This window comes from Centroberyx gerrardi, chromosome 17 (genome assembly GCF_048128805.1).
Source record: "Centroberyx gerrardi isolate f3 chromosome 17, fCenGer3.hap1.cur.20231027, whole genome shotgun sequence".
Taxonomy (NCBI): Eukaryota; Metazoa; Chordata; class Actinopteri; order Beryciformes; family Berycidae; genus Centroberyx; species Centroberyx gerrardi.
In genome coordinates, this window is record NC_136013.1 from 4,433,588 (window position 1) to 4,446,963 (window position 13,376).

General features: G+C 41.6%; 1 protein-coding gene across 1 annotated transcript in view; it reads right to left on the reverse strand.

The window, feature by feature from the left end:
• The window catches only part of gfra4a (GDNF family receptor alpha 4a), a 48,712-nt gene that overhangs the window by 593 nt on the left and 34,743 nt on the right, over positions 1 to 13,376 (reverse strand). The window contains exons 6-7 of the mRNA XM_078289625.1: positions 12,085 to 12,219; positions 1,338 to 1,507 (exon numbers count right to left, since the gene is read on the reverse strand). Of these exons, the coding sequence (XP_078145751.1) occupies positions 1,338 to 1,507; positions 12,085 to 12,219 (305 nt within the window). The remainder of the gene's footprint in view (positions 1 to 1,337; positions 1,508 to 12,084; positions 12,220 to 13,376) is intronic.

Genomic DNA, 13,376 nt, shown 5'->3' on the forward strand with positions numbered 1-13,376 from the left:
CTCTCCCTCACCCACTCCGCCTGTCTCTCCCTATTTCCCTCTCTTTGTCCCACAGAAGCGCCTGGCGGTGGCTGTAATCGTTCACGGTGGAGAAGCCGGCGCCCGATAAGAACAAGTTTCGCTAGCAGCGGCCTTGTTCCTCGCTGCCTCCTCTTTGTGGTTTGCGCCACGGTCCGGTCTCTGCCCATTACGGCAGCCATACATCACCGAACCAGGCTGAGACGAGCGAGGCCTGTTCTGCCTGATGGAGCTGTGAGCCGAGGGAACTGAGGAGCAACTGGAGGGTGGAATTAACTTCTGTTAATTTACTCATCCCTGCTGCTTTCAGCAGATCAGTCACAACGACGGGCGAGAGATGCTAACAGGAAGTTAGCCCGTCTTCCCTGTGCACAAACCTGGCAGCTGTAACAAAGCCAGACCCAGGTTAAATACACTGCAAGTTTTCCACTGTTAATAAGTGTTGATTGTTCTAAAGTGTTAATTAACTCTGATGGGTATGAACTTAAACACACACTGACATAGTGTTGGTTTTTACACTCCGAGTTAAATTAACACTGACAATTGTGCTGTCTACTAATACTTTTGCCCGCTAGGTGCCAGATGGGTGGCGCTTGCCCCATTGGGTGCTACAGTGAGGCCAGAAATCTGAATTGTAGTATTCAGTATAATTGCTATAGTAGTAGCTGCTGATATTTTGTTGATATCATTAGTAGCTGCTGAAATTTTCATAATGGTTCCACTATTTCATACTGTATACACACTTACAGACATACACATATTTCTAATTTACTAATCCATATTTAAGTAAGGACTTGTAACTGCTAGTAACTTCCATACCTAAGAACTATAAGCAGCTGCAGAAACAACGTTAGTAATCCATACTCCTTCCCGCACCAGATCACACCAGTACATGTTTAAATTGTCACCAGCTTATGCTTATACAACCCCACAATTGTTTACATTCTATTTTATTGCTTGTTTTGTCTATTTTTTTTTTTACCTTTTTCGTTGCTCTATTTGTGTGCTTATATCCTACTGGTCTTTTTCCCTGCTGAATCATTTTACTTTGATCTAATTTCCCCACTGGGATCAATAAACTTTCATCTAATCTTAGTTCACTTCAGTATACTCCTGTGTGACTGACTGCTTACCTGATGCTGTCTGAGTCGTCCAGATGTTGTAAACCCCACCCATCTGGTTCTCCCAGCAGGATAAAACAAACAGCCTGAACTATCTGCAGCTATCTGACCCAGTTCTGCACGCGGCCTCCTCCGTTTCTGCCTCGCTGTTTGGAAAAAGGTCGTACGTCACCTTTCCAGTCTTCCACTTCGTCTCACCTGAGTAGGTATCTGTGCTCTCAGAATGTTCTGCTCCGTTTCCATGGAGACGCCAGGGGCGGTGGTTGCCAAGTGCGGGCTGTGGTTGTCTGTCGCCGGGCTGGGCATGCCGGGCTGGCCGGCCCCCGTCTTCACATCCGATCCGTTCCCGAAAGCCAAGATGGCATTTTCTAGGACAACAAAAGCGGAACAGAGGTTGTGTGTGAAGGCGTGTGACAGGACATCCACACTGTCCTGCTCTTTTCATCCGGGGGGTGATGGGAAAATTACGCTCATTTTCACATCAGCCGTGACCTCTAGTTTGCTTTTGTTGGTATTCCTCCGAGTTTTTCCTTTGTAATATAATTGGTCACTTTATGATTCTGTATGGGCCGGACTGTAATTATGATGGGATCATGGCAGTAAGGACAATTCCACCGTGAGTACATCTACGGTCTCTCAGTTTAAAGCGGCACTAGGCCAGGATTTTTAAATTAAATTCTTTTGTTGGGTATGGACACTTCTTCGCCCAGGGGCAGAGAAATCAAACTTAAGAGCGAAATCCTAAACAGCAATGAGCGAGCGCTTTGTCCACAGAAAGCATGGATTCACCAACGTTAGATCTTTGGCCGGGTTGGTTAACATGAGCGTGCTGTGTGTAGTTTACTCATGACAAGTTGCATCATTTCAATTTTTCCTTCCGCTGGCATTTGGGGCCACCAGTGTGTGAAGCTGCCTTGTGAAGCTTTAAAAAATGTGTAAAATATATTATTGCTATGCCCAACAAATAAGTATAAATGTGTTATTTCTAGGGGATGAGACAGTGCGCTCTGCATTCTTGAACTGTAGCAACTGTCTCCCATAGCCACAAAAGAAAGAGACGAGTTTTTAAGTGTGAGTTGCTTTTTTATTTATGAGCTGATGTTTTTGAGGTGAAAAAGCTCTTATTATGGTAACCAACCTTCATACCAGCATGCTGCATGGCCAAATCAAATGAATGCCTTGATCACTGGCTGACTGGAGTTTTAGGTATACAGAGGCAGAGCTTCTCTGGAGGCAGAAATAATCTCATTGGTTGAGTTAAACCTCAGTGGGCGGAGCCAAAGAACTACAGTTTTTAATTGGAAATTGCTATAGACCTCCTTACCAGACACTTTTTTATGAACAGCTTGAGGAGATTTGTATAAATTGTATGGATTTTGTTAAATCTGAACTCATTATTAATGGGGATTTTAATACCGATATTTTAAAATCTGATTCTTCTGAGAATAAGGCACTTATACATTTCTGTCATATGTTTCGCTTACGTCAGTTGATTAATGAGCCGACACGTGTTTATTCTTCTAAACAAACTGTTATTGACTTTGTTTTAGTATCTCATAAGATTGTTAATAGTGAGGTTATTAGTCATGTCTTAAATGACCAATCTATCATTTTCTGTACCAGAAAAGTTGAAAACGGTGCTTAAGTTCTATAGAGACTAGATCTCTTAAGAATTACAACAAAAATGCATTTAATGACTGGATAAGTTCAACTGGAATACAGTGTTGAATTGTAAAGATGTCGATAAAGTTTTTTAGATAAACTAGCCCCTGTTAGAATTTTAAGAATAAAAAAGAACAAAACCCTGATGCTATTAGAAGCTATTAGGATTAGGAATAAACAATACAGTGTTTTTAAGAAAAATAGGGATGATCAGAGTGAAGTTAATCAACAGTGCTAAAGAGACGTACTTCAATGACAAGATTACTGAACACAAGAATGACTCAAAGGACATGTGGAAGTCTCTCCAGCAGTTGGGCTCCAGTAATAGATTAAAAACCAGAACCGTGACATCACTTTAAATATTGGGAATGAGTTATCAGCGGACAAGATGAAGGTTGCAGACAGTTTTAATGACTATTTTACAACAGTAGCCAAGAAACTGGTTGAGAAACGTCCCAGTGCTTCAGGGCAACATGGAGGGAATCATGTCTCTCAACATTATTCTCTGGATGGGGTTTTGGGCTTTTAGCTGATGGCTTCTCTTTATCAGTGGTGTTTGAGAAACTTATCAAGCTCAATTGCTTTAAAGATACCGGCTTGATAATATTCCAGCAAGATTTCTGAGTGATGCAGCAGAAATAGTTACCCCTTGTTTAACCATATTATCAATCTGACTAGTGAGCAAGGTACATTTCCAAAGGACCTTAAGCAGGGTAGAGTAGCCTAATGCTGCATTCAAGTGGTGCCAGGATTTACGGTCTGAACCAGTTTCCGACCAAGTTGTGACGTAATCGCTCTTTCCAACATAGAGTGCAGAGTCGTACGTGAACGTAAGACATTTCATACAATAAAGCTGAAAATGAACCACAAGTACAAATTTAAAAGACATGTATATCCCTTGATATCTATAGTGCTACGGCATTCAATTTCCTGTGGTATTTACATTCATAATCCCCTGAAATAGCCGAAGATTTCTTGCTAGCTAGGCTATCGCTAGCTCGATTGCTAACGTTAGCCTAGAAGGCTGGCAGTGTGTGTAAAGTACGACCCGACATCACTTGAATGCAAGTTAATTAGTTAGAAACAAGGAAATTATAGGCCTGTGTCTCTCTGATGTACCTTGTCAAAGATAACTGAAAAGATTATCTTTGAGCAAATGTATGATTACATGATGTCACATAATCTTTTTATGAGTTCCAAACTGGTTTTCGTAGTTCTCACTCCACTGACATGTTTGTTATTTTTGACTGACTTCATTAGAAAGCAGGTAGATGAAGGCAATTTCTGTGGAGTGGTGATGTTGGCTCTTCAGAAGGCTTTCGACACTGTGGACCACAGTGTTTTACTGATGGAATTAAAAGCTATCGGTTTTAATGACGCTGCAGATAGTTGGGTGAGAACAGGTGGAGGATGTTGGAGGGACTCCGTCTCAGTCTACTGCAGGGACCCCTTTTCTTTCTTTTGTATATTAATGACCTGAGATCAGCATGTTCTTCTGAGCTTTTTTATATGCAGATGATCCTGCGCTACGTAGTTTCACATAAAGATTTAAATACAGTAGAGAGTTCCTTGAGTGCTGAACTACAACGTGTCAGTAGGTAGAAGTCTGATAACAGGCTTTCACTGCATTTAGGGAAAACAGCGTCTATAATACTCTCTGGTCCCAGAAATAAACGAAATAAAAGAGGCCTCCTAACTCCAGGTCACAGTCGAGGACACAGTGATTGCTGCTAAGGAATCTGTCAGGTATCTTGGCTGGATTTAAGATTGCCTCATGACAGGAGAAGGACTCTTAAAAATGAATCAAAGAACACATTTTCTAGCAAAAATATCGAGATACTTAGACAGGACAGCAATGGTGACCCTGACTGGAGCTCTTATTCTGCCTTATTATGACTATGCTTGTTGTGCAATGGCATCTCAAAGTACCTTAAAAACAGGCTGCAGACATCTCATAACAAGCTAATTAGAATTATTCTGAATTCACTAATTAGAAATCATTTGGAGAGCCGTCATTCTGACAGGATGGACTTGCACAGATACAACTGGGCCTTGTTCACAGAATCACTCATGGTGTTGTTCCCAATTATCTACTCAGCTATTTTAAATTGGTAAGGGAGGTCCATAATTACTCCGCTCTACCTTATAGATTTAAAACTAAACTAGAAAAATGAAGCTTTCTTATATGTGTAGACTGTGGAATAGTCCGCCTGTAGCTGTAGCTTTAAGTTAAAAAGCAGCTAGGACACTTTTAAAATGAATATTAAAATATGGTTGAGAGCTCACTGAGTTGAGTTCATAATATTGTTTTATGTAGTTTCTATTGTTATTCTTGTGTGTCCATACCAAGAGTATTTATTTATTTTGGATGGTATTCTGTATGACTTTAGTATTGTCTGCCAGTCTTGCCATATGCTATTGTTTGTCCCTTCTTCCACGGTGGCAAACACACACACACACACACACGCACACACACACACACACACACACACACACACACATTTTAAAGGAGCACAATGGAAATAAGCCTTTGGGTTTTATTGTGTCATTCTTGACTTTTCCTATTTGTAGTGCACTGGACTGTCATGATATTCTGTGTTTTATGTGTTGTTCTTATAGCTTTTAAATGGAATTGTTGAATTAACTGTTGTTCTTTGGCTCCGCCCACTGAGGTTTAATTCATCTAATGAGATTATTTCTGGCTCCAGAGCAGCTCTGCCTCCCAGAATTGTTTGAATAACTAAAACTCACAGACTGTAAAACTACGATCTGCTCCACACGGACAGTTGAGCCTACTTCAGGATGTCTGATATCAAGGAACTGATAATCGTCTTATGTTCAATGGGTTCAATATTAACCAAAATGCTGGGATCCACCATGCATCCATCCACCTTTCTTTATTTGAAAATCTTTAATTCACATATCATGTATGCACATGAAGAAAAAAAAATTGTCAAGGATGACACAAAAGCCTTAGACTTGTTTCCACTGTGTTCCTGGTTCCTACAAGAAGGTGAGAACAGGCATCAAGTGCAAGACAGCACTATATATTCATACAGTTTATTCTTCCAAAATGCATCCAGCTACCATCAAAGCCACATTCTCATATATGCTGCCAGTCAACAAGACTCTCAGAAACGAACCTAGCTTTTGATCGTTCAATAAGATCAGTTGCAGTTCACAAGGTCCCAAAGGCTCCCAAACCTTCACAGATCATGAACTTGTACCAGGCTGTGTAATGAAATGTAAACATTTGGGAGATCTATTTTCTGCTTGCACAGGTGAAAAAGCAACAGATGTTCAAGTTTGGATGCAATTCAATGAAATAAACAGATGCTTTCAGTGTTTCAGGTTTGAATCATCACCCGACTGAAACAGATTATGTTCCACGCCTTTGCTGTCAGCGGTGCAAAGAAGTGTATAACTAAGATGATCCGGGCTGCCAACTCTTATGCTGGGAGTGTGAGATACAAGCAAATGGCCTTGATTCCCTGGACGGCCGGTTACTTATTTTTCTAACTTTTACTCTTTTTTTTAACCTTAACAGGGAAAAGCAGGATGGTGTTAAGGTGTAGCAAACCTATAACTCAACTTCCCGAAAATGAAAAGTGATATTGCATGATGTTTTTTTGATTTATTTTCCTCAAAATGGAATGAAAATGTAACCCCTGCAAATTTCCAAAATGTGCAAAATGGCAAACAGCTTTTATTTTTAATCAGTTGTCTGTAATGGTATGATATAATGATCATGGTGGCTATTTAAGTATGCTATGAAAAAAAGCTCTACAACTTTCTACAGCTGTAAAATGTACGGTATGATTGCAAAGAATATTATATGCATTCTGCATTATGTATAATTTACAGTCTGGTGGATTTACATGGTTTTATACACTCCAAAGGAAACCCATCGCATTACAAGCTCCTGCATTTAGCACGACCAGAATGACTTATGATCATATGATGAATTAATATTCTATAAGCATTCATTTTCATTCGGCTAATGGGCTACTCGGCAGCAATTACTTTTGCATGAAAGTCACTTCAATTAAAATATGCTCAAATGAAGATATGAATGAGAGATCCATCAATTAATATCCCCAGCTTATACTGTATGATGGATGTCGGTGCTTAGATACAAAAATCACACCATTATTCCATCTGTTCCCAGCAAAGAACGTTTCAGAAATTTCAGAAGCGAGTCACTGGTTATTAGTAATGGGATTTCAAAGCCTTCAGTCGAGTATCTTAGCGTGACACACAAACATTGATTTCTCACAGGATCATAACAAATTGATCCACCCTCTAAGGTAGTTTGCCTTCCCAAACAAAATTCCGCAGCAATCAATGTAGAGCCTTGACATGACTCCCTCCACTTGAATACAACTGCAACACTGAGCAACAACTAGGAGCGGGCGGACGGACCGACTGGGTGGATGGGTGACCCGCACGCTCCCGCTGCCAGCGCCGCAGCTAATTAGGGAAGCTGCACATCGCAACACAACAACACTGTGTGGGAGAACGAGTCAATAGTGAGGAAGACGGATTGAGCGCTGTTGAAGGTGTGTGTGTGTATATCCGCACGCCGCAATAAAGCTGTGGACCGGTGCGCTAATGGTGCCGTGGGTCATTAGTGGTGGTGGGACAGGTGGGGAAGTGCGCCGCCTCGCTCAAAGTGTGCAGTTAGCGGCCGGCGGCGTGCGGCGCTCCCCTGGCAGGCTGACTGATGAGAGAGGCGAGGGGTGCTACTCCAGCTGCTCGCCACCGCGGCTTGCCACCCGCCGTCACGCGGAGATGAAGTGCCAATTGATATCTTCAGCGGTAAGCTGTTGTGACAGTTTCTTTGTAAATGTTTGGACACGGCTGTTTAAGCACCGCCATCTCGCATCTCTTTGACTTTTAAGTTTCTCCCTGAGGGGTTTTTCCACTGACTTCGCAGGTTCCCGGAAGCCGCACTGCAGAAGCACACGCTCGGTCGGAGGAACGGCCGGTCCCGTGCATGCACCCCCCCCCCCCCCAGCCTTAACCCAGCCCCCCCAGCCCTAACCCAGCTCTAACCCAGCCCCCCCCCCCCCCTTCTGACATATCGCTGGTTGCCCTCGCCTTTTCTGTTATACTATCAATTTAACTTCCGGAACAGAAAAACATGAAAATTATTGCGGAAATAAATGAGCTTCACCTCCATCTGTCCTCTCGTTTTTCCCTGACACACTCAGCTTTCAGAAAGCGGAGAAGTCCGGAGCAGCCGTTCTGCATAGTGATGTGGTTATTATGGCTGTGATGAGGAGGTAAGGCGGGGTGACAGCTGTTTTTAAAACCTGAGCGCGCTCGCTCCGGAGAGGGAGGTTTTTGAGCGGTTTTCCTCCTCCCCCGTCTGCAAACGACTGCATTCTTCCCCGGCGCTATTCTCTCTGTCCACCTCATTAGTTCGGCGGCAGGAAACCAAATTACACTCAATTACAAAGTCATCAAAGGCCATCTGAAGTCCTGTCTCAGCAAGCGGCCCCGGCACAACAGCACTAGGGGCCCGCCGTGCAAAATAACACCGGATTCACTTCTAAAAAGACACAAGCACCAGAGGAGAAGGGGAGGCTTTATTTAATTGATAATGCCGCTGTTCACTTGTAAAACAGCCACATCACCAGAGGAGAGGGAGAGGCTTTGGCTCTGTTCAAAATTAATAAAACTGTATTCTCTGTATACTGTGATTACATGAGTAACATGGGGGGAAAGAAAAACGTTCAGGAGCTGTCCCAGGGCAGATTCATTTTCCCAATTATTGGCTCGTATCCAAACTCGCCTTGCCAAATCATTATGTACACTTTCTCCCTGAAATAGAATTGTGGCCTGCTTGCGTCTGGCAAACGAGACTGAACTCCAATTGAGATGAGAGTGTGATGCGCACCGCTGGTCCATGAATCGCCTTCCCCATTAGAAACTTGTTCATCCTTATTATCACATATATGCCGTTCGGGCTGAGACGAGCCGTTTGCTCAGGAAACAAGAGAGGAGCGCTTTCTTTTTTTTTTTTTTTTTCTTTGCTCATATGCAGGGAAATGAGGCCAGTCAGTCTGAGGTTTGTTTTTCTGGGTCTCTGAGGAGCTTACAGTAAACAGCAGAGAGGAGCTGCCTTCCCAACTCTCAGTCCGGGATGCAGGTTGCACATGAGGGGTTTCATTGAAAAACAAGATATCCATCCACCATTTGGAAAACATGACATACATGACGACTCAAAATGATTGCTGGCATGAGAGTTTAACTCAGCAGTGAAAATAGACTATTTGCTATTTTGAGGTGGTTACTTACAGAATATCAACAATATAAAGAATGTAATCATCTGTGTTTCTGTAAATATTGAGCAATGAATGTCAGGTAACAATTGTTCTTCTAAAATTGATATATTCACCCACTGTTCACCTACCCACTGTTTTTTTAAATAATTTAATTTTTGACTCAGATGTCTGAAAAACTGCTTGAATACAGTGGGTTTGTTATAACGCTTCCGGACAATTGGTAGGAAATCCAATCGCCACCGATTTCAAATAGTTCACTCTTATAAAGGATGAGTCATTCTAGGGTCAGGGTTCACCTGGTCTAGTTTGAGGCAACCATTTTTTTGAGGCAATCATGCTACGTTCCGACATATGTTAGTATAATAATGTGTTCATAATCAAGTTCAAGAGGTCCGATGTACTTTTGTCGTGTAAAAACATAATCCGCCTACTGGCAAATAAGGTTGGCTGGCCTTTCTCTCATATGACAAAAACATCCAGCTCTGTCAGTCAAAGAACCAGAGTCTCCATCAGCCACAGAAGTTTTTGCGACTGTCTTTTTCCTGCTTTTTGGGAATTTGCAGCTGCAAATTTGACCCACTGACAAACTCATTAAAACTGATTACAGCACTTAAAGTGGTGATCCCCTTTCTGGTACGCCATTCATAGAAGTGATGTAGCGCGTTGATTAGGGAGCAGTGAAAACATTTTTGTCATCGGAGTGAAAAATAACTGTTGATTCATGAATGTTTTTAATGAGAAAATATCTAAATTTAAGTCTATTTGTTTTTCATGAGGAGCGGGATCCGCTTTTCTCCTTCTCAAGCACATCACATCCTCGTTTTCCGCTTTAATTAAAGTGGTAATCCTCAAGTTCCTTGTTTTTTTGGGATTTTGTTGACATTTTTGGTGCTCAGCGCTCACTGTTGTGGTGTTTCTGCACTGCACTTCCCAGAGATCACCTGTCAATCAAACAGTGTGGCCAGCACTGTGTATGTCACATGCAAAATGTATAGGAGTCAACAATAAAGCTTTAAACCTACTACATATAGGGCCATACACAATAAATCAGGGATGAGCAACCATGTGCCATGGAGGGCCGAGAGCCTGCAGGATTTTGTTCCAACTAAACAATACACCAGCTGATTAGTTCCTCCTTAGATCCAAAAAGAATAAAAATCATAACCATTAGAAACTGTTAAAGAAATCATTCACATTAAAATCCTTGTTCATACCACCAGCTAAAGCTTCATTGTTCACTCTGAGGCATGTGATGTGTTTTCTGATTGGTCTAAGTCCACTAACGTTGTCATTTTGACTAAAGTGGACATTTTGGAAAGGTATTTAAGGTCCATTGTGAATTTATCACATAACCCTGATGAAGGCTTTCTCCAGGAGTAGCTGGATTTGTTCTTCCTTTTTTACCTTTTCCTAGTTCATGCATCTTGGTTGTAGCAGTAGGTAGCGAGAGTTTTGTTTTTCTTGTTATAGCTGCGCTAAGAAATAGCGTAATATAAGCTGAAGGTTTTGTGTTTCGTCACAGCGTGGCAACAGCTGCAGTTTGTATTGTATTGTCACTGGTGTCATTGGTCTGTCACTGGTGCTGTTCCTCATACAGACATTTTTTTCTAGGAGGACAATTGACTTTTGTTGTGCAAATAAATAACCCGACATAAACTACAGTGCAGAGGTTCTGTCTTCTGTGACACCAGCTATAGTTTGTATTGTTTTGTCACTGGTGTCATTCTTCTGTCATTGGTGCTATCACTCATTCAGAGGAATGTTGTTCTAACATCATATATATTTTTTTAGTATTAATAAATAACCAAATGCAAACTAAACAAATACAGAGGTTCAGTGCACCGCTCCTATGTGACATCAGCTGTAGTGCAGAAGTCATTGGTATCATTATGTCACTTTTGCTGTCACAAAAACACGTTGTTTTTTTATCATCATAATTGTCGTTTTTTGTGCTAATAAATGACCCAACATGATCTAAACAACACAACACAAGTTATTGTATTGGCAGAGGTAAGTTTGTGCAGGGAAGAGCCACTGGGCCTTCTTACGGTCTGTGTAATGTCTCTGGGTGAAGCCTTGTGGAGTTGTCAGACATGGCGGAGGTCTGCGCTCTACTGAGCACATTTTCTAGTTTGTATTTGTATTATTATTGTGTGACACCCGCTGTAGTTTTTAAGTAATGTCACTGATGTTAATAGTTTGTCTCCAGTGCCATCACTCAGGGAGTTGTTTTCCTGTATTTATGATGTGCAAAGATAAGTGCAAATAAACAAATTAATATCACTGAAATCAACAGTCTCTGCTCAGTGACTGTGTGACACAAGCTGTTTGTAAATGTTGTCATTGATTTGTCGTTAGTGCAGTTAGTCCTTCAGGCTGACGTTTATCTATTATCATAAATGTTGCATTTTATGATAAGAAATAACATAAGGTGTGTAATTGCGAGATTTTTTAAAAGTTTTATTTTCATTTTGTCTCCATCTTTGTTGCTCAGCCTCATCACTGTGGTGTTTCTGCACTGCGCTTCCCAGAGATCACCTGTCAATCAAACAGTGTGGGTGGAGCTTGGATTTTCTGTTGCTGCAGTTTGAGTTTCTCTTTTCTTTGTCTGTTCAGCCATGGTGGCTATTGCTGCTCATGCTAACTACCCAGTTCTTCTTCTTCTGTTTATTCCTAACAAACCAGAAACGTAAAACACATCACTGTGGGCCCTACTAGCTACTGGGTGTTTAGAACAGCAAATGTAGCAAATATAAAGGCTTTCATGAACTGGACATAGGTTAAATCACTATTGTGTTATATCAGTAGATGATAGAGAGCAGTAAAGCAAAAATGTATTTCTATGAAAATGTCACAGATTATTACATTGACAAGTACAGAGGTTCTTTATTCCCGTACTAGTTGCCAGCCCTGTTCTGGCTGTGCCGAGCAGTTTGTCAGTGTTAGTGCTGTTATTGTGCTGTCACTGGTCTTTCTCTGAAGCTGTTACTCACTCAGGCAGACATTGTCGTGGAAAAAAGCCAGGAAGTCGTTGCATTGTTCCCTGTGGTTGCCGCTTGCTGCGCAGGAGCACCAGGGTCCCACATTGGATGTGGAGTTGTCAAGGTAGTTGGGAGTTATTGTGCTTCCTGCGGAGGGGAGGAGTGGAGGAGAGGAGGAGGGGAGAGGAGGAGAGGAGACACACAGTATGTTTACATGCATGCTTTGGTGATTTTGATGTAAAAATACACCCGTTTTATCAGCCTAAATCACAAAGTGGGGCTGCAACAAAGAAGCGTGTCCCATCCACCCTAATTGAGAAGCCACATGCATTTGCCAACATGCAAAGTTGCTTTGTGCAGCTTTATATGATTTGAACATTTTCTGGAATAACCTGGTTTACATGGATTCATTTAATAATCAATCAGAAGGTCCAGACCTGGTTGAGACCCTATGAAATACTTAATTATGTAAAATTCTTTCATTTAGTTTAACATGAAGAGTTTCTTTGTCGCTCCAAAAGTGCTGACTTTTGTTTTACTAGCGCTCGTCAGTCCGCTGCACTGTGCCATTTTGTTGGCAACAAAATGGCACAGTGCAGCGAACTACCTTTATGATATGTGCTGATTTAAAAAAGCAAAAGACTCTCTGACTCAGGCGTTTACATGCCCTGATGAATGGAAAGATTGAGCATAGCTCTAGTGTTCTAGTGTTAACTGTGTTATGTTTAGTCTGACTATGGCCTTACTCCGATTAAGATAATCAAATACAGGCATTTACATGATTTTCATCAGAATTTCATCAGAGTATTGCCTTAATCAGGTTAAGATCAAATTATTAGTCTGCATGTAAATGAACTCAGAGAGAGAGAGAGAGAGAGAGAGAGCGAGGGAGAGAGAGAGAGAGAGAGAGAGAGAGAGAGAGAGAGGGGGAGAAATGGATAAAGACAGAGAGATCAGAGACAGACACACCAATAGAGACACAGACTGGCAGGTTAGTTAAGCTGCAGCCCAGTAGTCAGTAATGTTTACTGGTTGGATTCCTGCTGGGCTACGACACCCAACTCTGGCTCCACTTTATTAAACAGCCTCATTCTTAAATCATGGTAATGTGGGTAATACAAAACAAAATGGATCTCATTTTCAATCTCATTCAGGTTGTTTGTGATACGGGACATTCACTATCGAAACCACATATGTCATCAATCACCAAGCATGCCAATCATATCCCAACCTCATCCCAAACTGGACTCTGCCTTGTGTTTGATACCTCAAGTAGACTAGTCATAATGTAATTAGAGATGTCT